At 41.5% G+C, this 24,154-nt stretch overlaps 1 protein-coding gene across 1 annotated transcript in view; it reads left to right on the top strand.

Annotated features, from left to right (window-relative positions):
- Window positions 1–21,189, top strand: part of LOC141112122 (uncharacterized) — a 47,657-nt gene extending 26,468 nt beyond the window's left edge. Inside the window, exons 6-9 of the mRNA XM_073604594.1 lie at window positions 8,919–8,973; window positions 12,503–12,565; window positions 19,327–19,382; window positions 20,449–21,189. Coding sequence (XP_073460695.1) covers window positions 8,919–8,973; window positions 12,503–12,565; window positions 19,327–19,382; window positions 20,449–20,452 — 178 coding nt within the window. The 3' untranslated portion in view covers window positions 20,453–21,189. The remainder of the gene's footprint in view (window positions 1–8,918; window positions 8,974–12,502; window positions 12,566–19,326; window positions 19,383–20,448) is intronic.
- The last annotated feature ends 2,965 nt before the right edge of the window (window positions 21,190–24,154 follow it).

Here is a 24,154-nt window from a genome sequence, read left to right as displayed (position 1 = left end):
TTCATTTTATATTACAATGTATTAATAGAAATAATGCGCTTCAATCATCCTGACACCATAACAACCATGGTGCAGGGATGATTAAAGCACCAACAACAGCCATTTCCCTGATTGTCCGCAAAAAAAATGTATATTTCTGGCAGTGCCCCTCCCGAGACTGGATCCACCCCTGATTCAGGGGTTCTGAAGGTAGATTCTCACAGTCGTGTGATGAGCTTGGTGTCATTTCAGGAGCTTGTGAGTGCATTATGTATCTTTGCCTACTAAAGGTGTTTATTACTCTACTAGGGCATGCACTTCCTGGTCTATTGTTTTCTGTTTAGATTGTCCACTGTCCTTGTTTTGGCAATTCAAGGTATGGCTGCAAACACCCTGATATAGTGAAGGCTGCAACACTGGTTCGGAGGTATGCGGATGTAAATGGACATAAATCCATTTACATCTGCCACTCCATAGAGGTGAATGGAGGGTCCAATTGGGTCCACCTGAAAAACAGACAGGCAGACCCGATCGGACAGATTGTGTCAAAGGGGCCTAACGCTGCTTTCACACTAATGCTCTGTGGTTTACCCACACTGCAGGTGCAGCGCAGTACATCTGTGGCTTTCCTGCGGATCAGCTGCACTTTGCCATAGACTTCTATTATATACTGCAGGTGTGGTGCACTTTCTAAAAACGCACCAAAGCACCTGCATTCAGACCCGCAGGCAATAATAGAAACCTATGGCTCAGTGCAGCTAACCCACAGGAAAGCCACAGGTGCATTGCGCTGCACCCACAATGCGGGTGAACCGCAGTGCATCAGTGTAAATGCAGCCTTAGGCCCCTTTCACATTATCAGTCCAATCGGACCCGCCTGTCCTTTTTACAAGCGGACCCAATCAGACCCTCCATTCACCTCTATGGAGCCGCAGATGTAAACAGACTTGTGTCCGTTTACACCTGCCTACCTCCAATCCAAGCCGCTAAAAAAATCAGAAGGGGATCAGTTTGAAAGCAGCTCAGTAACCACTACACAATAGATATGTCCATATATACATTGTGATTTTAGTAATAAACTGACCCTTAGTAACAGTCTTACATTCAGGTATCGCCAGCGGTTGCAGTCCTAGGTGGAGTGCATTTGGTGTCACTGTGACAGGAGTCAGCATTATACAGGAAGCATCGGCTTATACAACTCTGCTCCGCAGCTGCTTGCTTCCTCTACTGCCGGCTCCATTCACAACACTGATGCTCTGGGACGGCGGAACCATCTCAGAGCATAAGGTCCCAGGCCACATCAGAGGATCATGGATCACCAGTTGGGCACCCCTGCCGTATAGTCTTCTGTTAAAGTTGAATTCAGAACCTCATTCTTGCAAGGCCACATTGCTAAATGCTACATAATCTTTACAATGTGGCACTGAAGATTAAAGAACTGGGGCTGAAAGAACATCTCTCTCTATTTTGCTTGGTAGCCAATCAACTTCTCCCTTAAAGTGGTTGTTAACCCACTCATACAAATGTACACAATCCTGCTGGTTCCCTAATGACAGGCTCTCCTGTCTCTGTGTTTTATAAAAAAAAATGCCTCCTTTACCTGATTTCAGAGCGGTCCCCTGCTATCATGTCACCGGCCGGCTGTCTCCTCTGCCCGGCTAACAGATGCAGCGGACGGGGCCGAGAATCCCTCGCTGACGTCAGCTGGGAGGCGAGAGGGAGAGAGAGAGAGCCGGCCGGTCACATGACCGCGGGGAGCCACTCTGAAATACAGTAAACAAGACATTTTTTTAAATTGAACACAGAGACAGGAGTGCCTGTCATTAGGGAACCAGCAGGATTATATACATTTTAAACAGTTATGAGAGCAGCAGGAGAGGAGGGGGTGGGCACTGACACAGGGGCAGACAAGCAGGGAGGGGAGGGGGAGGAGGACACAGGAGCACAGGAGAGCTGCGGATGACGGAGGCACGTAAACTGACCACGGTTTCAGGGCTCAACAGCCATGCTACACTGTGATCAGTTTACAAAGGGGAGGGCAGAAACTGGCAGGATCAGCCAGGTGTTTCAGGTGTTACAGGGGGTCAAATTACACAGCACAAACACTGCTGTATAAAATGCTTTAACCACTTGCCGCCCGCCAGCTGTCATATGACGGCCAGGCGGTGCAGCTCTCGTTCTGGGAGGGCATCATATGACACCCTCGCCATCCCAGCCCACCAGGGGGCGCGCTCGATGCGCGGGCACCCGCGATTGCCAGGTAACACGGCAGGACCGTGGATCTGTGTGTGTAAACACACAGATCCACGTCCTGTCAGAGGAGAGGAGACCGATGTGTGTTTTAAGTATAGAGCAACACCGATCGGTCTCCTCTCCTTGTTAGTCCCCTCCCCCTTCAGTTAGAAACACTCCCTAGCAACATGATTAACCCCTCGATCACCCCCTAGTGTTAACCCCTTCCCTGCCAGTCACATTTATACAGTAATCAGTGCATTTTTATAGCACGGATCGCTGTATAAATGTGAATGTTCCCAAAATAGTGTCAAAAGTGTCCGCCGCAATATCGCAGTCACGATAAAAATCGCAGATCGCCGCCATTACTAGTAAAAAAATAAATAAATAAAAATGCTATAAATCTAACCCCTATTTTGTAGACGCTATAACTGTTGTGCAAACCAATCAATATACGCTTATTGCGATTTTTTTTTTTATACCAAAAATATGTAGAAGAATACGTATCGGCCTAAACTGAGGAAAACATTTGTTTAAAAAAAAAATGGATATCTATTATAGCAAAAAGTAAAAAATAATGCGTTTTTTTCAAACTTGTCACTCTTCTTTTGTTTATAGCACAAAAAATTAAAACCGCAGAGGTGATCAAATACCACCAAAAGAAAGCTCTATTTGTGGGGAAAAAATAATAAAAATTTCATCTGGGTACAGTGTAGCATGACCGCGCAATTGTCATTCAAAATGTGACAGCACTGAAAGCTGAAAAATGGCTTGGGCAGGAAGGGGGTGAAATTGCACTGTATTGAGATGGTTAAAAGAGCAAGATTCATTTTTTTATTTTTATTTTTTTGGGTAGTTAACAAAGGTGGTTAACAAATGCTTTAACTTTCTGACCTCAAAACATGATCAGGAGAAGCAGACTGGTTGTCATGTGCATCCCATATATTGTTTTTTAGACTCTCTTGATCATCGAAGTGGCATTAAAGAGCTACAATCAGCACAAATAAAAACTCAAGTGTGTTTCTTTAGTGCTACATTTGTGCTGTTTTGTGCTGCTAAAATTTCTGTCCTACCTTTTATCGTTTTTGCGTTATTAATGATTTATTAAAGGTCACCGAAGGTCACTCAGCCCCCCATACAACACCCAAATGACACAAAACTGGTCTCGTTGGTTAGTGCTACGTTTGTGCTGTTTTGTGCTGCTAAAATTTCCGTTCTATCTTTTATCATTTTCGTGTTATTAATGATTTATTAACGGTCACCAAAAGTCAGTCAGCCCCCCTACAACACCCAAATGACACAAAACTGGTCTCGTTGGTTAGTGCCTCATTTCTGCTGGTTTGTGCTGCTAAAATTTTTATTTGTGCTGTTATGGTTTTTTAGTTATAACAGCTTGTTTTTATATTTGTGCTTTTTTGTGTCATAATAATAAAAATTCATGCTGCTTTTATTTTTAAGATAATAGCAATTTGTTTTTTCCAGATGATGACATCACCCCGCTCTCCTGTCACATACCTGGTTAGTGAGCTCCTGGTTAGAAAGCAGCCATGGGAGCACAGTGAGGTATGAGTGCCTGTGATCAGTCCAGTAGACTGCGTGGTGGAAGCAGTCAGCAGGTGGATGTGGCGGCAGAACCAGCTGGTGGCAGATGAGCTGGCACTGAGCTTGGCTGGTGGCAGACTGTGGGTAAGCAGCTGGAAGCAGGAGACAGATGAGACCTTGCTGGGCTGAAGAGCTGTAGCAGGCTGGATGAGCAGGATGCAGGGTCAGATGAGCCGGATCCATAATGGTCAGGCAGATCAGGCATAGACGGCACACAACAGGATAATCGGGTCACAAACCAAGTCAGCAACAGGAGGTAGATCAGGCAAGAAGAGAAGGCAGAAGCAGAATCCAGAGACAAGCCAAGGTCAGGGCAGGTAGCAGTCAAACGGAGGTCAGGAGCAAGCTGGGTTAGGATCAGAGGTCAAACACAGGAATCAGGAATGAACACACAGAAGTGGCACACCAAATTGCAGCCTGTTTAAATAGTCTGTCTGGTGCCAGCATTGGTGACAGGCTCACGCTCATCTGCCCAGCCAGTTGCCAGTCTGCGCATGCGCATAAGTATGTACAGGGAGACATCATTTGTGCTATGCGAAAGCCTTCCCTGACACCCCCTACAGCAGCCAAACAAAATGAAAACGGGCTGGTTGGTTAGTGCCACGTTTGTGTTGATTTGTGCCTATTTACTTTCCATTCTGTGACGGCGTCTCTTCGTCTGACGGCTCTTAAATAACTGGGTGGCCCCGCCCCCTCTGACGCACGGGACATGACAGGACTTCCCTGTGGCATTCCCCGTGACGTCACAGGGAAGTCCCGTCAAGTCACCGTGCGTCAGAGGGGGGCGGGGTCACCGGGTGGCCCCGTTATTTAAGAGCCGTCAGACTAAGAGACGCCGTCACACAGCGGGAGCCTCCCTTCATGACAGCATGGGTGCGGAGCGGCCCGGAGAAGAAAATGAAGAAGAGAAGAAGGAAGAAGAGAAGAGGATGAAGATTAAGAGAAGAGCGGGAGCCTCCCCTCATGCCATGGGTGCGGAGCGGCCCGAGGAGAAGAAGATAGAAGACGCTGCGGAGGAGATGCTGGACGAGAACGCTGGAGGAAGAACCAGAGGAGCCAGAAGAACCAGAAGAAGATGAAGGAAGAAAGAAGAAGCATTTAAATAAAGGAATTGTCAAAAACTGTCTCTTGTCATTTTTAACATTTTTGACAGTTTTTTAGTGAAATGGTAGGGGTAAGTACCCCCTTACCATTTCACACAGGGGGGGGGCGGGATCTGGGGGTCCCCTTGTTAAAGGGGGCTTCCAGATTCCGATAAGCCCCCCGCCTGCAGACCCCCACAACCACCGGCCAGGGTTGTGGGGATGAGGCCCTTGTCCTCATCAACATGGGGACAAGGTGTTTTGGGGGGCTACCCCAAAGCACCCTCCCAATGTTGAGGGCATGTGGCCTGGTACGGTTCAGGAGGGGGGGGGGCGCACTCTCGTCCCCCCCTCTTTTCCTGCGGCCTTTGTTTTTGTTTTTGGTTTTTTTTTGGCGCGGGGTTCCCCTTAAAATCCATACCAGACCTGAAGGGTCTGGTATGGAATTTAGGGGGAACCCCACGTCATTTTTTTTTTTTAATTTTGGCCGGGGTTCCCCTTAATATCCATACCAGACCTAAAGGGCCTGGTATGGAATTTAGGGGGACTCCCACGTCATTTTTTTTTTTATTTTGGTTCGGGATTTCCCTGTGGGGAATTCCCATGCCGTTTTTATCAATGAACTTCTATGTGTATTGTCGGCAATGCAATAGCCGCGGGTAGTTTTAAATGGCTTTTTTTCCTTCGAAACGTCATTTTGCTGTCAGACTGTTCTAAACACAGGAAACATGCGCCCCTTTACAGGCATACTATAGACACCCCCCAAGTACGAAATTTAAAGGGATATTACACTTTTATTGTTTGACTTTAAGCATTATTAAAATCACTGCTCCTGAAAAAACGGCCGTTTTTAAAACTTTTTTTTGCATTGATCCATGTCCCCTGGGGCAGGACCCGGGTCCCCAAACACTTTTTATGACAATAACTTGCATATAAGCCTTTAAAATTAGCACTTTTGATTATTCATGTTCGTGTCCCATAGACTTTAACGGTGTTCGCGTGTTCGAGCGAACTTTTTTCCTGTTCGCATGTTCTGGTGCGAACCGAACAGGGGGGTGTTCGGCTCATCCCTACTCCTGACCTCCGTTTGACTGCTACCAGCCCTGACCTTGGCTTGTCTCTGGATTCTGCTTCTGCCTTCTCTTCTTGCCTGATCTACCTCCTGTTGCTGACTTGGTTTGTGACCCGACTATCCTGTTGTGTGCCGTCTATGCCTGATCTGCCTGGCCATTATGGACCCGGCTCATCTGACCCTGCATCCTGCTCATCCAGCCTGCTACAGCTCTTCAGCCCAGCAAGGTCTCATCTGTCTCCTGCTTCCAGCTGCTTACCCACAGTCTGCCACCAGCCAAGCTCAGTGCCAGCTCATCTGCCACCAGCTGGTTCTGCCGCCACATCCACCTGCTGACTGCTGCCACCACACAGTCTACTGGACTGATCACAGGCACTCATACCTCACTGTGCTCCCATGGCTGCTTTCTAACCAGGAGCTCACTAACCAGGTACGTGACAGGAGAGCAGGGTGATGTCATCATCTGGAAAAAAACAAATTGCTATTATCTTAAAAAAAAAGCAGCATGAATTTTTATTATTATGACACAAAAAAGCACAAATATAAAAACAAGCTGTTATAACTAAAAAACCATAACAGCACAAATAAAAATTTTTAGCAGCACAAACCAGCACAAATGAGGCACTAACCAACGAGACCAGTTTTGTGTCATTTGGGTGTAGTAGGGGGGCTGAGTGACCTTTGGTGACCTTTAATAAATCATTAATAACGCAAAAACGATAAAAGGTAGGACAGAAATTTTAGCAGCACAAAACAGCACAAATGTAGCACTAAAGAAACACACTTGAGTTTTTATTTGTGCTGATTGTAGGGTGGGCAAAGTGAGTGGGGTTTGAAAAAAATAACTGTTATAACTTAAAAACCATAACAGCACAAATAAAAATTTTAGCAGCACAAACCAGCACAAACGTAGCACTAACCAACGAGACCAGTTTCGTGTAATTTGGGCATTGTTGGGGGGCTGACTGACCTTTGGTGACCTTTAATAAATCATTAATAACGAGAAAACGATAAAAGATAGAACGGAAATTTTAGCAGCACAAAACAGCACAAACGTAGCACTAACCAACGAGACCAGTTTTGTGTCATTTGGGCATTATAGGGGGGCTGAGTGACCTTTGGTGACGTTTAATAAATCATTAATAACGCAAAAACGATAATAGATAGAACGGAAATGTTAGCAGCACAAAACAGCACAAACGTAGCACTAACCAACGAGACCAGTTTTGTGTCATTTGGGCATTGTAGGGGGGCTGACTGACCTTTGGTGACCTTTAATAAATCATTAATAACGCAAAAACGATAAAAGGTAGAACGGAAATTTAAACAGCACAAATGTAGCACTAAAGAATCACACTTGAGTTTTTATTTGTGCTGATTGTAGGGTGGGCAAAGTGAGTGGGGTTTGAAAAAAGAAAAAAACTGTTATAACTTAAAAACCATAACAGCACAAATAAAAATTTTAGCAGCACAAACCAGCACAAACGTAGCACTAACCAACGAGACCAGTTTCGTGTCATTTGGGCGTTGTAGGGGGGCTGACTGACCTTTGGTGACCTTTAATAAATCATTAATAACGCAAAAACGATAAAAGATAGAACGGAATTTTTAGCAGCACAAAACAGCACAAACGTAGCACTAACCAACGAGACCAGTTTTGTGTCATTTGGGCGTTGTAGGGGGGCTGACTGACCTTTGGTGACCTTTACTAAATCATTAATAACGCAAAAACGATAAAAGATAGAACGGAATTTTTAGCAGCACAAACGTAGCACTAACCAACGAGACCAGTTTTGTGTCATTTGGGCGTTGTAGGGGGGCTGACTGACCTTTGGTGACCTTTAATAAATCATTAATAACGCAAAAACGATAAAAGATAGAACAGAATTTTTAGCAGCACAAAACAGCACAAACGTAGCACTAACCAACGAGACCAGTTTTGTGTCATTTGGGTGTTGTAGGGGGGCTGACTGACTTTTGGTGACCTTTAATAAATCATTAATAACGCAAAAACGATAACAGGTAGAACGGAATTTTTAGCAGCACAAAACAGCACAAATGTAGCACTAAAGAAACACACTTGAGTTTTTATTTGTGCTGATTGTAGGGTGGGCAAAGTGAGTGGGGTTTGAAAAAAAAATAAACTGTTATAACTTAAAAACCATAACAGCACAAATAAAAATTTTAGCAGCACAAACGTAGCACTAACCAACGAGACCAGTTTTGTGTCATTTGGGCGTTGTAGGGGGGCTGACTGACCTTTGGTGACCTTTAATAGATCATTAATAACGCAAAAACGATAAAAGATAGAACGGAATTTTTAGCAGCACAAAACAGCACAAACGTAGCACTAACCAATGAGACCAGTTTTGTGTCATTTGGGCGTTGTAGGGGGGCTAGGTGATGTCATAGTCTGGAAAAAACAATTGCTAATATCTTAAAAATAAAAGCAGCACAAATGTAAATTTTTACGGCACAAAACAGCACAAACGTAGCACTAAAGAAACACACTTGAGTTTTTATTTGTGCTGATTGTAGGGGGGCCAGCTTCGCTGAGCTGCATTAAAGTCAGTTTTTTCCATCTAAATCAAATAAAAATTAAACTCATATGTATTTGATGTTTTTTAATTGTCCTCTGGCCATGCTGCTTGATACCCTTTGACTGTGCTGGCAGGATCTATGGAATCCTGTACGAGTCTCTAATACATACACGCTCCTGTTCTGTACTCCGAGTCTATGTGCAGCCGCTCAGAATGTCACACATACAGCCAGGGCGAGAGACTCACAGAGGAAAAGCCACAGAAGCCTTTCTTCCCCCTCCACAGTGGAAGCCCCTTTAAAAGAACATCCCATACATGCAAGCTTTGTCATGTTTATCTCATTTAGGAAAAAAAAAATACTTTAGTCCCAGTTTATGCCATATGCTACATTTTTCTGTCTATTGTTGACAGGCTTCAGAGGCTCCTCTCTTTGGCTCTTCAACGGATACAGCATTTGGAAACCCAGGTAAGTTGGAAAGATAAAGACAAGCTTGTAGTTGTTATGACCTATGACTTAGAAATGACTGCTAAATTATACAATATAATGCTTTGATTGATCTCTGTATGTTGCGATTTGGGCCCCAGGATTAAATCCTCTAAAAAGTAAAGTAAATAGAGTAGGACATTTGACCATAGCAGCCAGTGAGGTGTTTTGCTTTACTCCTTCAGCCTGCATTGAGAAAAAAAGGAAAATCATATTTTGGTGGCAATATCACTGATACTTTTTCCTTTATTAATAAGCAAATAAATCAGGTTCTTTGTGGGACTGAATTGCTTTATTTGGCATGCTTATAGTTGGAGGTGTTACTATTTGAAGGTAAGCTGTCAGGATAGACAGTATAAATCAGGAACTTACTTGTGCTCTGCTCACTGTGTCCACTTTTGCACTTGCTGCTGTTCCTTCTGTCCTCCATGGGCCCCACTGTCTGTGTACCTCTGCCTTTGTGTTTATTCCTTTTACTGCAGTTAAGCATGGCCCACTACACTCCAGGTCTCTATCCTGTGTTCTGGTGCAAGTTCAAATGCCCATTTATCTGATAAGGTAGGCTGCGCACTTGCACAGGTGTGGCATGTCTTCCAATTGCTCTATATTCTCTGTGCTCCAGTTGCCCATTAAAGCATTTAGCTAGGATAGATGTCCCTGATACTTTTGTGTCCATCAAGTATTCTGGTCTCAGTTTTAGTCCTTGCTCTTGTTATGCTGTGTCCCTAAAGCTCTACTAGTTCCCCAGTCATAGCCTAGTTTCAGTCCCTTTACTCTACCAGTTTGTTCTCACTCCTGGCTTTTGGCTGTTCTCTGTCTAATCTCTGATACCTGCCTATACTGTTATCCTGACCCTGACTCCTACTGCTTGAGTACCTCCTGCCTTGACCTTGGTTTTTGGTATTGATTATGCCCCTTCCTAACCTTACAGCTTAGACCAGGGTTTTTCAACCAGGGTTCTGTGGAACCCTAAGGCTCCACCAGAGGTTGCTAGGGGTTCCTTGAGCAATTTCCACCTCACAGATAAGTTCTCATTGACACCATTGATCTTTTTTAGCTAACTGTAAGGGGTAATTACAGTATTCCCAATGTCCACAAGTGTAAAGGAGCATGCTTCTCACTGACTATCACACGAATGTATCATGAGTAAGTTATAATCAAACTACCTACTGGCCCTTTTTGTGCTGACTACTTGGTTCACCCACCTGAGAACCCCCTTAGAGCACCCAGGATGGGAATGCCGAGGCATAGAAAGTGACCACACCGACCCTGCATAGAGACAGGTTTTCTCCACTCACGCACTAGGAAGGCCGCATGTTCCCTCATAGTTGGGTGACCACAGCCTCAACAGTTGTAAGTGCATTTTGACCTTTTTTCTTTTTATTGTGAAAGCACTGCAATCTTGTTTTTGAACTAATCTACTACACTATAGGGGCTTTTCTTTTTGGTGGATAATCTGAGCTTTACCAGAAACCCCTGGCCAGCTCCTCGGGATGCTTTGGTCCACGAACTGCCACCACACGCCAGATCTTATTTTTAGCAGGGCTTCCATGAGACCAGAAAGTTAAATCAAGGCTTCTGTGTTGAAAAGGTTCAGAAACTCTGGCATAGATTCTTGACTTTTGTCACTCCTGGCAATGATTATAGCTATCCACCCCAGCTACTCTAGTCCTTGAATCACTATTATTGGGAAATGGTTTCTTATGGAGGTCTGATAATCCAGTGCTTCCAGCTTTGGTGCTCAAGTCCTAGAGCACCCAAGTGCTAGTGATACATGTAAAGGCTTCATGCACACTGTATTCTATTGACACTTTTTTCCCCTACCGGAGTTATGTAGAAGCCAAAATGCGATAAAAGCTCAGTTTTTGTATGTGTGTAATGACATATGACGTTAATACATTCTATTGTCCAGAATTCTTGCGATTAGAATACAATAACACGGGAACACACCTCCACGCGCCTAGTGTTAAGGTGTGTTTAGGTGCATTTGAGCATTTTTTATGCTCAAAAAGCTTATTTCCAGAATGCACAAGTGATTTTTTTTCTGCCTCTAACTGCCCCTGCTGCTAAACTCCTATATGTGCATGGACACATAGATTAATGTAGAGGGGCATTTAGAGGCAGAAAAAAAGCTCTAATGCATGTAAAAGCAGCATTTTTTAGCTCAAGTGTGCATGAGACCAAAGCGTTCTCAAACAGTGGTTGCTATGTGTGAAGCACGCTGTACCTGTAGTCATCAGACCTCAACGGAGACCCAACATTTACACTTTGGTAACTCTTGGAAGGCTCATGTTCTGGGGCTATCATTCTTATCCTTGCCTCACAGAGCCAGTGACCCAAAACAAGCATGCAACCAGTGACTTATACATAAATTATTTAAATTAAGTGAATCATGCCATAGTAACAATAAGAGCACTGGAAGCTGTACCTTTAGGACAAGTCAGCAATGGCAGCTCCCATATTTCTTTCCTGACAGGCTCCTTTAAAGAACTCCAGTTTTGATGACAAAACAAGATCCCCTGCAAGGTCATCTATACACATAACAAGGATGTTGGCAAAAAACATGTCAAAACCTTACCTGCTTCTTTTAGGCTCGGTTCACACTGCCACGTCCTGAAAGTCACAAAGGGACTTTGGCGTGACTTCGGCACGACTTTGAAGTAACTTCAGGGAATGCCTGTGTAAACTTCCTGTAATGTTGAATCTGAATCACATCAGTTAAGATGAGTATCCAACTTGGAAGCAACATCCATCAAAGTCTATGGGCATAAATCGGATAGAAGTCACCTTGAAGTAGTACAGGAACCTTTTCTAAAGTTGGAGCGACTTCAGTAGTGCTAATTAAGATAGCTCTCATTGACTAATATGAGATTTCACATGTCACGAACTTGGGTTCTTACAAGTTGGATCCCAAGTCACGGCAGTGTGAACTGAGCCTTATAAAGGAAATGAAGTAGGCCATTCTAGTGCCATACCACTTGGAGATTCTGCTTTCCGAAAATGACTTATTATCAGTCACAGTACTGTGATATTCCTGTAGATGTGCAACCAGAATTAAACATTCAGTGCAGCGATATAAACACTGATGAGAATGCCACGTTCCCTGTATTAGGCTAATTTGACTATGTGCTATGTGAGTATTCTGGGAAATCTTATCTACAGAGTACTTTTACCTTGCTTGTAAGTAAGAATATAACTATACACGATGACTGCAAATAAAATGTAAAGGTTTTTTTTTGTTTTTTTTTAAACATTAAAGTATGTTGCATCACAATGTGGGATGGCAATTGTGGGCACGTAGGTGAACATATTTCCAATATAGCATGCAAAATAATGTGTTTTTATAAAACAAACAAGCAAAAACATGTGAATAGGATTTTAGAATGCAAATTTTTCTTATACAGTCAAATGTGCTGTTAATCAGAAATTTTCTGAGTATTGATCACTTTTTTGCAGTAATGTAAGAGGTAGGCTTCAGATATACTGATTTATCTACTTATTGTCTCCTCAGTTGCACAGAGACTCTGAATCACAACATTACAAGAACTGGGAGAAGCTGTTTGTCAGACTAATGGTGGGTATTTTGCACCTTTTTTCCACCTTAGGGGGAAAAAGCTTTTAATTCATCTCCCTCCTTCAGAGTTAGGCTGGTCATACACTAGTAGAATATCATTCAAAAGTTTTTTATTTGAAGAACATTTATTCAAATCAATGGGGTCAAATCAACATTCATTTTCAAATGTCAGGAGAAGAAAACTTAAAGAAACAGAATGGAAAATGCCTCTCAAACGAACAGTGGATGTGGTTTTTGTTTGGGAAAATCCATTAACTCCAAAATCGAATGGTAAACGCAAACAAAATCTTGAAGTACTTTTGAATGACATTCATCAAGTCATAGGATACAGTAAAAAATTTCATACGAATGTTCATTCGAAAATCTACTAGTGTATGGCCACTTTTAGTCTCCATGGTGAATTTGACATTTTATCAAAAGCTAAAGATTTAGGGGTCTTTTTTCATTAATGGTTTCACACACTTTTCTAATGGAATCCTTTCTTTTCATTTTAGAATGAATCTTGGGTGAAGGTTAATAAATTGAACCCTTGGCGTTTTTTTAAATTTTATTTCTTTCTGTTTTCTTGTCCTCTGTGAATGGGACTGGTTTCAATTTTGATGTCTTTGGTGGATGGGCAATCTTTAGTTTTGTTGTCGGCGGATGGACTGACTGCAGTATTGTCCTCAGTGGATGATCTGTCTTCAGTTTTGTTGTCCTTGGTGGATGGACCATCCTCAGTTTTGTTCTCATTGGTGGAGAGACTTCAGTTTGCTTATACTCGCTTGATGAATTGGCTTGAACTTGCTTGTCCTCAGTGGATTGACTGACCTGGATTTTTTTATCCTTGGTAGATGGAGCGACTGAAGTTTCCTTGTCATCCACGGTTGCAGCTTTTGTTGTTTTCACCTCCTCAGTAGTTGATGGAGTGACTTGTATGTCTTAGTCCCCCATAGTTCTGGCCTCTGCAGTCTTCTGTTCCTCATTGTTTAATGGAGTGACTGGTGTTTCTTTGTCCTCCAGAGTTGCAGCCTGTGCTGTCTTCTTGTCTTCATCGGTAGATGGAGTGACTTGTATGTCTTTGTCCTCCATAGTTGAGTCCTCATTGGTGGATGGAGTGACATGCGTTTCTTTGTCCTCCATAGTTGTGGCTTCTGTAGTCTTTTGGTCCTCAGTGGTTGATGGAGTGACTTGTGTTTCTTTGTTTTCCATAGTTGCAGCCTGTGCTGTCTTCTGGTCTTCATCGGTGGACAGAGTGACTAGTATGTTCTTGTATGTTTAATGTTTTTTAGCTATACATTTAAAAAATAGAGGACAGCATAATGTAAGTGATTTAATCAGTGTGTGTGCCAATGATTTCAAAAATGTTGTCTCCGTAAACAATTTGTGATAGGATATGTACATGGGGCAGCCATATTTACTTATTACATATGCAGGCTCAGCTTCCTGCTTTGTAGTACGACACTGTGATTGTTTTTTACTGCTTTATGTATAAACATGGTTCATTTTTTATGTGTTTAAAAAATTTGTATTGTTTAGCTAAGAATATGAAAACATTACAATGCATTAGAGTCCAAAGAGAATACAGCGGACCAGGTGATAATACAGAGCATTGAAATACGTTTGATACAGATACAATTTGAAGGAATACTAGTTTTGGTGATTTTATGTTTGAAAGCAGTGGGGAATTTGTTTATAGAAATGCAATATTCTAGAAGCTAATGTGTGCCCAGTGGATTTGCATTCAATTTCTTCTACAATTTGCGGAAAGGTGAAAGATCATAGATTAGGAAGAGTAATTGTAAAGATAGATAAAAGGAAAGGGTAAAAAAGGGGAGGGGGGGTTGTTGTCCCATCTCTCTCAGGATATTCGTCCTGGTAGTATTATATACTGTATATAGAGTGGTGGGTAGAGGAGGTCAAATTGGTCTGTATATTGGTAAGCCAAAGAATCCATATTTCAAAGAATAGGTTATGTGAATTCTGTTACTTTTCCATTTATCATGGTTCCATTTATTTCGTTTTTGACTTGACTGCAAAATTCGGGTCGGGTATTTTCTGGAACTAGCTATCATTTGTTTAGTCTCGCTGCAAAGAAGAAAGAGATTAGTTTGGTATGTTTAAAAGGAATACCTTGGACTAGTTTTGTATGTTTACAAGGAATTCCTTGGATTGGCCTATTAACCAAAGTGTCTCGGATGGGACTTTTCTCAAGTTGTGGTGGAGGTGTAGAGAAGGTCCAGTGTGTTCCAATTCGAGAAGACCAGTGGAGGGGCATGAACATATTTCTCTACTTAAGGTCAATACCAGACATATATTAGCACACATGCACATATATTTTGCCGTGCACGCTAAGCAGCGTGATTGTAGATTCACATGTATGCTCAGCACTGATATTGGTGCCAACTGTCCTATGTAAGCTGGAGTGTGACATGGACAGATTGTTGAATGGTCTTCAACTTGGTTCTGGTTTACCTGGGACCTGACCTGCTACTTCTGCCTTCCAGTGTATGATCCAGCTTGCCATTGACCTGTCTTTGGATCCTTGTCTGCCTGTTGTGACTTCAGCCTGTGTTTTGGACCCTTCTCTCTGCCTTCTGATTTTGTACCAAGCTGCCTGCCTGTTAACTGATCCCAGCCTGTATCCTGACACTGCCCCAGCTTTATGTTCCTGTGCCTCACTGCTCGGCTGTTGCTGATCTTGGCTTGTAACCTGGTTTCATCCTCTTCATCTGATCAGGTGCAGCCTGCAACATCAGTACTCACATACCCTGTCACCACTACCAGGGTTGTTGGACAAGCGATGCAAGAGAAGCCCCCTCTTTAGCTCTGTCCCCACCAGGTATGTGACAGCAGTTGATAAGGTTATATAATCTATAACCTTATCAACTGTTGTCACATACCTGTAATAGACATCTTGATCCAGAGGATGTTTGCCTGCGGGTAGGACTACCAGAAATGGATCTTGGCCCCTTTGGAGCAGCAGTAGTGGAAAGCAATGCAGAGAGCAACAGGTTACATATTTTGCTTTTTGGGCTGAGGGTCAGGTTGCATCCAAAGAACCCTTTATATACATTTTGTAGAAATATTTATCCAGATGTTTTCCCAATCAGAATCTAACTGGGAGTTTTCCTGAATAGAAACAGCTACTAGAAGAATTCTGATGTGATAGAGTAGCTACAGCATTTAGTCACCCCAGTGAAGAGATGTTGAAATTGCTCCCAAGTTGTGTATTTTGCTGAAGAGGGCCAGGAAGTTGCATTTATATAGTGTGTCATATATGGGGATACAAAAAAGGTTTATGGACAGAATTAAACAATCACAGAGTTAAAAAATACAAGATACGGGGTGTACCTCGACAAACAATCATGCCTTGGTAAAAGCTTGCACAGGTTCGACTCAATATGCATTTGAAGAGTACAGATTCAGAGTATAAAAAATAGCTAGCCCACTAGGGCAAGGGTGCAAGGTGTTCAATGAGCAACATAATAAAGTGTTGTACAAAATTCCACATATCGATATATATCTGGATGATTGTGTGGCCTAGCCTTATAAGAATGTAATGAATAGGCAAATAGGTAATTCTCAGTTTGAAACTTTAGCAATGCTTAAGTCTAATACACAAGATGAGATTATCGGACGAATGATCGTCCATGTTTGTTTCAGATGCTAATCTCCATATCAAACGAATATGTTACTAAAGTACGAGAATTCTCATACGACAGAATTACATTTTGGAAGTGATGTAATGTAATGTGTAGTATTGTATTTGTATTTTCGGACAAAAAACTGTACTGAATAAACGAAAAACGTACGATCTGGTATTGTACGAGAAAAATTTTGTTTGTCCCTTCGGAAAATTTCAGATGACAGCTGTGTACTAACGATCAGATTATCGTGAGATCGCTTCGAAAACAGTATTTTTTGTACGATATTCTGATCGTGTGTATGGGGCTTTAGATGGTACAAAACTGGAGAGGAAGATAAGGGAACAAGCAAGTAGTAAGCGTTACAGACCAGAAGAAGAAAGAAAAAAAGGAGTGGGGGCAGAGGAAAACATAAATGAAGAAACCAAAGAAGTACCTAAAGATGGTGGTGGGAGGAAGGGGAGAACACATCCTTGTGCGTTTTAAAGTTGGACCAAGCGTGAAGTGTGTGGCAAAGGGGGAAAATAGTACAGCCGAGGCGGAGGCTGCCATATCGAGAGGAATTGGTAATGCTTTTCTTCCAGGACCACAGTCAACTGTCACACTTCATTCACAGGCGTTCCTTGAACTCTAGACTTTACCTCCTCAAAATTGAGGGAAGGGGACTTCCATGCATGTGCGATAGTCTGTGTTTAGTGGCTGTAAAAACGTGTGTGAAAAAGTACAGCTCTGCCGCAGGATGTCCTTTATTGGTCTGTGATGAAGAGCTTCCCATGGATCTCTACGGACATTAATTTGTAGCATTTGAATTGATCAAATCTCAAATCCATAAGCAATGTGACTTTGGGAAGGTCCACCAGATATGTAACATATCACGCTCTTGACAACCGCGGAAGCAGGACGATGGGGAGTTTGGGATACTTTTGGCTGTTCACGTCGGGGTAAAGTAGCACTAAGACAATACCTTGTAGGAATTTTCCAAGGCCTGGACACTCCGGAAACTCTTGGATGTCGCTTGCCAGATAGTCGTCCAGTTTTTTTTAAGAGAAGGGGGATTTGTGAGGTCTTTTCCCCAACAAGTGCAATAAGTGGCCGCACCAGTAAAGGCATTGCCCAATGTAGAAAAGTATAAGGAAAGGACCCCTTTAGTAGTAGGAATAGTTATGAAGAGGGATTTGTACGTCCTAAGAGTCATAGGGGAGACATGACCTTTTGGTAAATATTCTGCAGTAATTGTATATAGCAGAAAAATTATTTCGCTGAGGCTTGGTGCAAGTCTCTGATGTGATCAAACGAGTGGACCCTGTGAATAGGCAACATGGAATAGACTGTTGTATAACCATGGGAAATCTACAACCTAAACGCAGATTTATCGGTCATACCTTAAGGGAATAGTGGACAGTCAAAAATATTTAGTAGAGGAAGGTGTGGCGATATTAACCCCGCTGAGCATTTTACTGAGTCCCACACCCGCAAGGCATGTGTCAGGAACAGGTTGAGAAGCTTAGGGCGCAGGGGAAGTAGAATCCATAAAAGAGAGGCTAGGGGGACAGGGCATACCTCTACCATGTCTAGGAAATCCTGCAATGTCAAGTCCTTATTGGCTTAAGAGTTAAATCAACAGAGTCCTTTGTGCTGCTTTGTAATAGTAGTGTACATTAGGCACACTCAGACCCCCGCAAATGTTAGATTTGTATAGCGTATTCTTGCTTGTTCATGGATTAGTTGGGCCCTAAATAAATTTCAGAATTTGACTTCGTAGTATGTGAAAAACATAAGAGGGTATCTGGATTGGTAGAACAAAGAGCAGATGGAGCAACTTAGGGAGGTAGGTCATCTTCATAGCATGCATGCATCCAAACCAGGATATATGGGTATGGTTCCACGAAGTTAAACATGATCTAAGATGCAAAGGAGGTAAATTGGCTTGATACAGACAAGAGTAAGTAGGTGCGAGAGTTATGTCTAGATACCAGAGAGAAGGTGACCAGCTGAACAGGAACAGTAACTTTACTGTTGAGGTTGGAAGTGAAACATTCATAACAGTTGTTTGGAGGGATTAACGTGGAGGCCCGACCTGTTTGCAAACCTAGAGAGGTGTTCCACTCCCTTTAACCCCTTAATAGTATGACGAGGGGGTGAGAAATATACCCAGGTAAGGGAGTGCGCTTGTACAGATAAAGTTAATTTTAGTATGTAGCTTGTGTGTGTGGTTTGAAGGACATGGGACATGGCCATTGCTAAGGATTTTGATTGATCTTAAGTTCGAGAAGACAGCAAATGCAAAAATGCATGGCAAAGATATGTAGTGCTCAGGAGCATATAATCTACGAATAAAGACAGTTTATTTTCTATTGCTGCCAGTTCAGTGCCATGGATGTGCCTTATTATGGTGCATATAGATTGCCAAGGGATCCATGGCTAGTACAAATAGTATAGGGGCAGTGGGCATTCATGGCTAGTGCCCTTTTCTTACCAAAAAGCTGAAATATTCAAACGTGTAGTATTTGACCAAAGCCCGTGGTGTGGAATATAATGCAGAGGCCCTCTAGATACATTTCTTAACAAAATTCCATTTGCATCTATCTCGCTTTCCTTATATTGTGTCCTGCTTGGTATGAGTGTGCGAATTCCATTTAAACACTATAAAGCAATCCAAATACAGCTTGGGTTTGATTTTTAAAGTCAGGCCCATGTTTGTTTAAGAGGTATGAGTGATTGTGGTCAAATCTGTGTCTGTACTGTTGGCGGTTAAGTGAGATGTAAACAGATATCATGGATATTGTGCTTGGGTAGTGCAACATGGGCTTAAGTCACCACCATCTTGGTCTGTCACACACATGCCTAGCTCCTATTCAACCGAGTAGGTGGCCAGCCCTCATCCAACTCACAGGACCAGTGATAACAAACCAGCTTACCTTTAACAAAGACTTACTGCCAGTGTTGCTCTTCAGAGGACTACAAAACGTTAATAAACAAACGTTTAATTTTTTTTTTACATCTTCCTAGAGTTCACCTTTGACACCTTGTGTTTGGACCATTGTTTAGTTACTAACCAATGCAGTGTTTAGCGTAGGAACATGAAGGCTTCACCCTACAATAGTAGTTTGCTCATATTTTTATTTATTTTTACAGCGTATGGGACCAGATATAAGCTCATCTGAAATACCAAGTGACTTGGATATCAAAAGGTAACTGAGGCATTCATTCTCAGTCATTACATATGCTGAATTAGCTATACCAGGCATAGGCTGACTTAGACCTTTCATTTATTTATCCAGCATCCCTGTCATTTTTTTAAATAGATATTAAACTGTAAAGGTTATCGCAGTTTCACCCAGGTATGAAGATTTCTGTGTATATTTGATTACAACATTTAAAATGATCATATTCCTGCTCACATTTTATCAGGAGAACACTAAATAGATAAGTTGCCAATATATAAAAGTTCACCAATTGCCACTCTGAGTAATGTGACTGCACATTAAATGACTGTCATATTTATCAGTGTCATGGTATGTAATCTGTTACTGAGTAATATCACCATATATAATCTGTCATGATTACTAACATCAAAAATAAAAAATGCATGTTTTGCGCTGACCTGCTTAAAAAAATTGTGAACTGCTGCAACCTATAAATCCTAAAAATGGTGCAAAAAAGGTGCGCTGTTCCTGGAAATGTAGGTTTGACAACCAAATGTCATATGAAAAGCAACCATTATATGAAAAGCGATAAAGTGCTAATGCAACTCATGAAAATTATGACGTTCTGCATTTTTCTTGCAGCAGAAGTACATTCTGAAGATACATTGGTGCACTAATAAAAATAATGGCACCACAGCACACCATGAGGGTTATTTATGAAAGGCAAATCCACTTTACACTACAAGTGCAAACTGCAAGTTCAAAGTGCACTTGGAAGTGCAGTCGCTGTAAATCTGAGGGGAAGATCTGAAATGAGGGGAAGCTCTTCTGATTTTATCATCCAATCATGTGCAAGCTAAAATGCTGTTCTTTATTTTCCTTGCATGTCCCCCTCGGATCTACAGCAACTGCACTTCCAAGTGCACTTTCAGTGCAATTTCAAGTGCACTTTGCACTTGTAGTGCAAAGTGGATTTGCCTTTCATAAATAACCCCCCCATATGTTGATTATATATATTTATTATAATAAATTGCTATAAAACATAAGATTTCAGGAGATTTCTTTTTTATCTATTTATGACTTTTTTGACGATATGTATTTATTTTAACAGGTAATAAAAGGCAACAAGACTACATAATGAATTATCTCTACTGAAACAAAAAGGCTCAGCTGCAGAGAGCAGCAATATTTGTTACAAGGAGTGCTAAAGACCCAAAGTACTTTACTACAATATAATTATGTCAGTAGTTATTAAAGTGGAAGTAAACCCCCCTGTCATTTTTAGCCACGGTAGCTGCTATCTTGGCCTCTGTAAAGGGCTCATGCACACAGGACGTTTTAAAAATGCCAGCGCTACAGCAGCGCTAAAAACGCAATTTTTTTGTGTGTAGCCACGTTTTTACATTAGCGTTATTGCGCGTTTTCCCGCGGTTCATGCACTACTTTGGTCAAACTTTAATGTAACTTGAGGGCCGTAGACTTCAATGTTAACTCAAAAGTTGCAGGAAAGTCATACCTAAATGTTATTAAATGCAACAGTCGTCCATTATCACTGGTCAAAGCTTAAGGCTTTGTGTACATGGGACGTTGTTCAACCTCTCCTGAACGATTTAACTTGACAGCTAGAAACCGGCGTCTAAAAAATTTTTTCCAAAATAGCCAAAAATTAAAAATGCCTGTAAACGAAACGTGGCTGAATGCATTCAATGAAATGGACATGTCCAAGCAGGATCAACAATGCAAAATGCTTTTTTAATACAATCACTTGCATCATCGTTACTTTTTTCCAGTTTCTTGGTATGCCTTTCCAGAGAATATTTAAAAGTATTAAATGACTTTGATGGTAATTCAATATATAGTATGGTGTTGAGCATGTTTTAAGATTCTTTCTGGTGGTGTTGATTTTAGAAATTGTGCATAAAAATACCTTTGCTCACTTTGCTAGCTTTTAGTAAACATTTAAACAATAAATAATAGTTCAGTGTGTATGAATGTGAGGGAATGATAATTGCAATCGACAAGTATTGAAATCAACTAATGTGACAGGTCATTAAGCTGGTATAATACATATAAAATTCCAAAATGTAAAGTCCATCAACAAAAACTGAAGTGATGAAAAACAGTGCTATGAATAATGACACCCAAAGTTCATAAATGCATAAACGTTCAATGAAAAAGTAAAAAGATAGTCCACCATGAAATTTAAATCCTTGAAGTGAAAGTGAAGGCACCCATGTGAGGGCACAGTAGAATAAAACACTTCTCCCTTTATGTGCGATCCACCACCTTAGAGTAAAATGGGCACACTTACCCAGAGGATGTGGACTCATATACTAGTGTGTATTGAGTAAAACAAGCATATGTGAGGTAATACCTCAACCATGACCAGCTGTATCAGATAGATGGTATATGATCACCCCATCACTGATTAGATGGATAAGTTCCATTTTAAACGAACAGACTCCCAATGCACAGCAGACATCAACAGGAAAAGCCGCTTCCGGACATATATATAGGGAATAAATGACCACACATAGTATAAAACTGTATAAAATTAGTTTTATTGTAAAAACAGATGTACGCTTACAAAAATCCACTTGAATAGCGCTAAATGATCCAGAGATAGATCAGAAAGGATTGCAATGACCTCAAGAGCATCATCAACGCGTTTCATCCCATTGGACATCAGCTGGGGTTCTTTTATTAAACATTGTTGGCTGCAATCTGTGAATTGTTCTAGTGTAAGAAACTAGTGTTATTAATGTTATAGAACTTTTCTTATACAGTGTAAATAGATGATTTGCTAGTGTTTGGGCAAGATTATTTTTTGCATTTCTCTAGGTCAAATTCTAGACCTGTATAATATGTCTCAAACAAATCCTCAGATGGGAAAATTAGGAGACCGTAATCATCTGGAAAATGTCAAGAATAGAGCCGGAAGACAGGATAATGTAATCTCAGTGCAGGTGTTAAAGTGTAAGTAAAACTTGCGTAAAAAATATGCTTAAAACCAAGTTGGGCACAGCGGCTGTGGGGTTCCCTGCCAGCGTCATGTAACAATGTCTAAGCAGCATATAAGAGGTGAGGGAGCCTCCCACCTAAGACACATGGTACCCCACTGGGTGCCCGCCCATTTCCGCTGCGGCGTGTGATGGAAAAACAAACATGCTCCCGCCTCACTGCGTCTAATGGCGCTGCTGGTGGGGCTAGTTTGAACATGATGCGCTGAGGTCAAACCCTGCCCACCTCAAGTGATAGATGTTGGGGAGAGAGCTGAGCGCATCGCAACTGCTGGATATCCAGTCCCACCGCCCATAAGCTGGATTGGCTAACTGATAATCCCCGGGAGATCACATGGGTCTCTAAGATAGATGGAAAAGTATATCTAATGATAATGGTTCAAAAAACAGACTCAGACTAAAAATAAAAATATAACTAAGGCTGCACCAACTAAGGATCATGAATAAAGGAACAGAAAGAATGTAATAATGATAATTTTGTATATTATGTGCATTAGGTCACTGAAAAGCAGGTGTCTACCACTCATGTATATTGGAAAAATTTAAATCGAATGTGACCCTTCACAACTTTAAATAACAATGGCAAGCTCCTATCCCTAAATGTATTGTAAAGAAATAGAAAATGGACATGGGACTTGGAGTATGGAGTATGTCATTGAAACGCGTTGAGTTGTCAACCAAGGGTGCCCAGCTTGGCCTATACCAATCATGAATTTCAATATTATCACTTTTTGTCTGTCATCTATTATATTATTTATGTATGTTTAATATGTAGTTTTCATTGATCTATATATTCAATCATATCCATTGATTGTTTGCATTAAATCTATTATAACTATGTAAATTCTTTATGATTACATTTGTACTATATATTATTATGTTATATTATTTCTTGATTATGCTCTCAAAACATCATGGACCACCCTCAGGGGTAAATTATATCAAATTAAGATTAAGTATACCTATCCATTTATTCATATATATTATCCACAATGACATGCTCCATGTAAAGTCCCATGTCCATTTTCAATTTTTTTACATTTAGGGATAGGAGCTTGCCATTGTTTTTTAAAGTTGCGAAGGGGCACATTCGATTTTAATTTTTCCACCCAAAGGGGAAGTTCCCCTTTAAGGCCCTAGAAGACTGCAGGACCATTCACAATGCGCAGTACAGTGGGCGCCTGGCTGTGAAGCCGCAAGCTGTCACAGCCAGGTGCCCACAGTTGAGATGCCAGTGCAAGAAGACCAAGGGAAGAGATGGCTCGGGTGAGCACATCACTGGATCCTGGGACAGTTGACTGTCTGTTTATTAAAAGTCAGTAGCTACAGTTTTTGTAGTGGCTGGTTTTTAATAAACACAAAAATGACTGGAGCTCCTTTTTAAGTATTGATGCCGGAGTGGCAGTATGGCAGCCAGGTATGCAGCCTTTTAAGAATGTCAACAATGGCAAATTCTAATATCATTACAGCTCTGTCATCATTTATATTTATATATCATTTATATATCATTTTAAATACAAGGAGTGCAGAACCTGAATTTAACTTCGTATCAGCCTTGCAGTTCCTGTATAGCAGAGCTAAAGTGTGAGAAGAAGAAGCAGAAAGCCAATCAGTTGATTCTGAAGCACGTTGATAAGAGAAGAAAGTAGAGTGACAGATATATGAGCTCATCACTGTGCTGCTTCTCCTTTCACTGTCCAGTCACAGGCTGGAGTGGGTCCAGGAGACTCTGGGCTCAGAGAAAGTGGGTTCAATGTTTGAAATCAGGCTGAGGACATTTGGCTGTAGAAAAAGGTA

Source organism: Aquarana catesbeiana, linkage group LG11 (genome assembly GCF_042186555.1).
Source record: "Aquarana catesbeiana isolate 2022-GZ linkage group LG11, ASM4218655v1, whole genome shotgun sequence".
NCBI lineage: Eukaryota > Metazoa > Chordata > Amphibia > Anura > Ranidae > Aquarana > Aquarana catesbeiana.
This window is presented reverse-complemented; position numbering and strand designations above follow the sequence as displayed.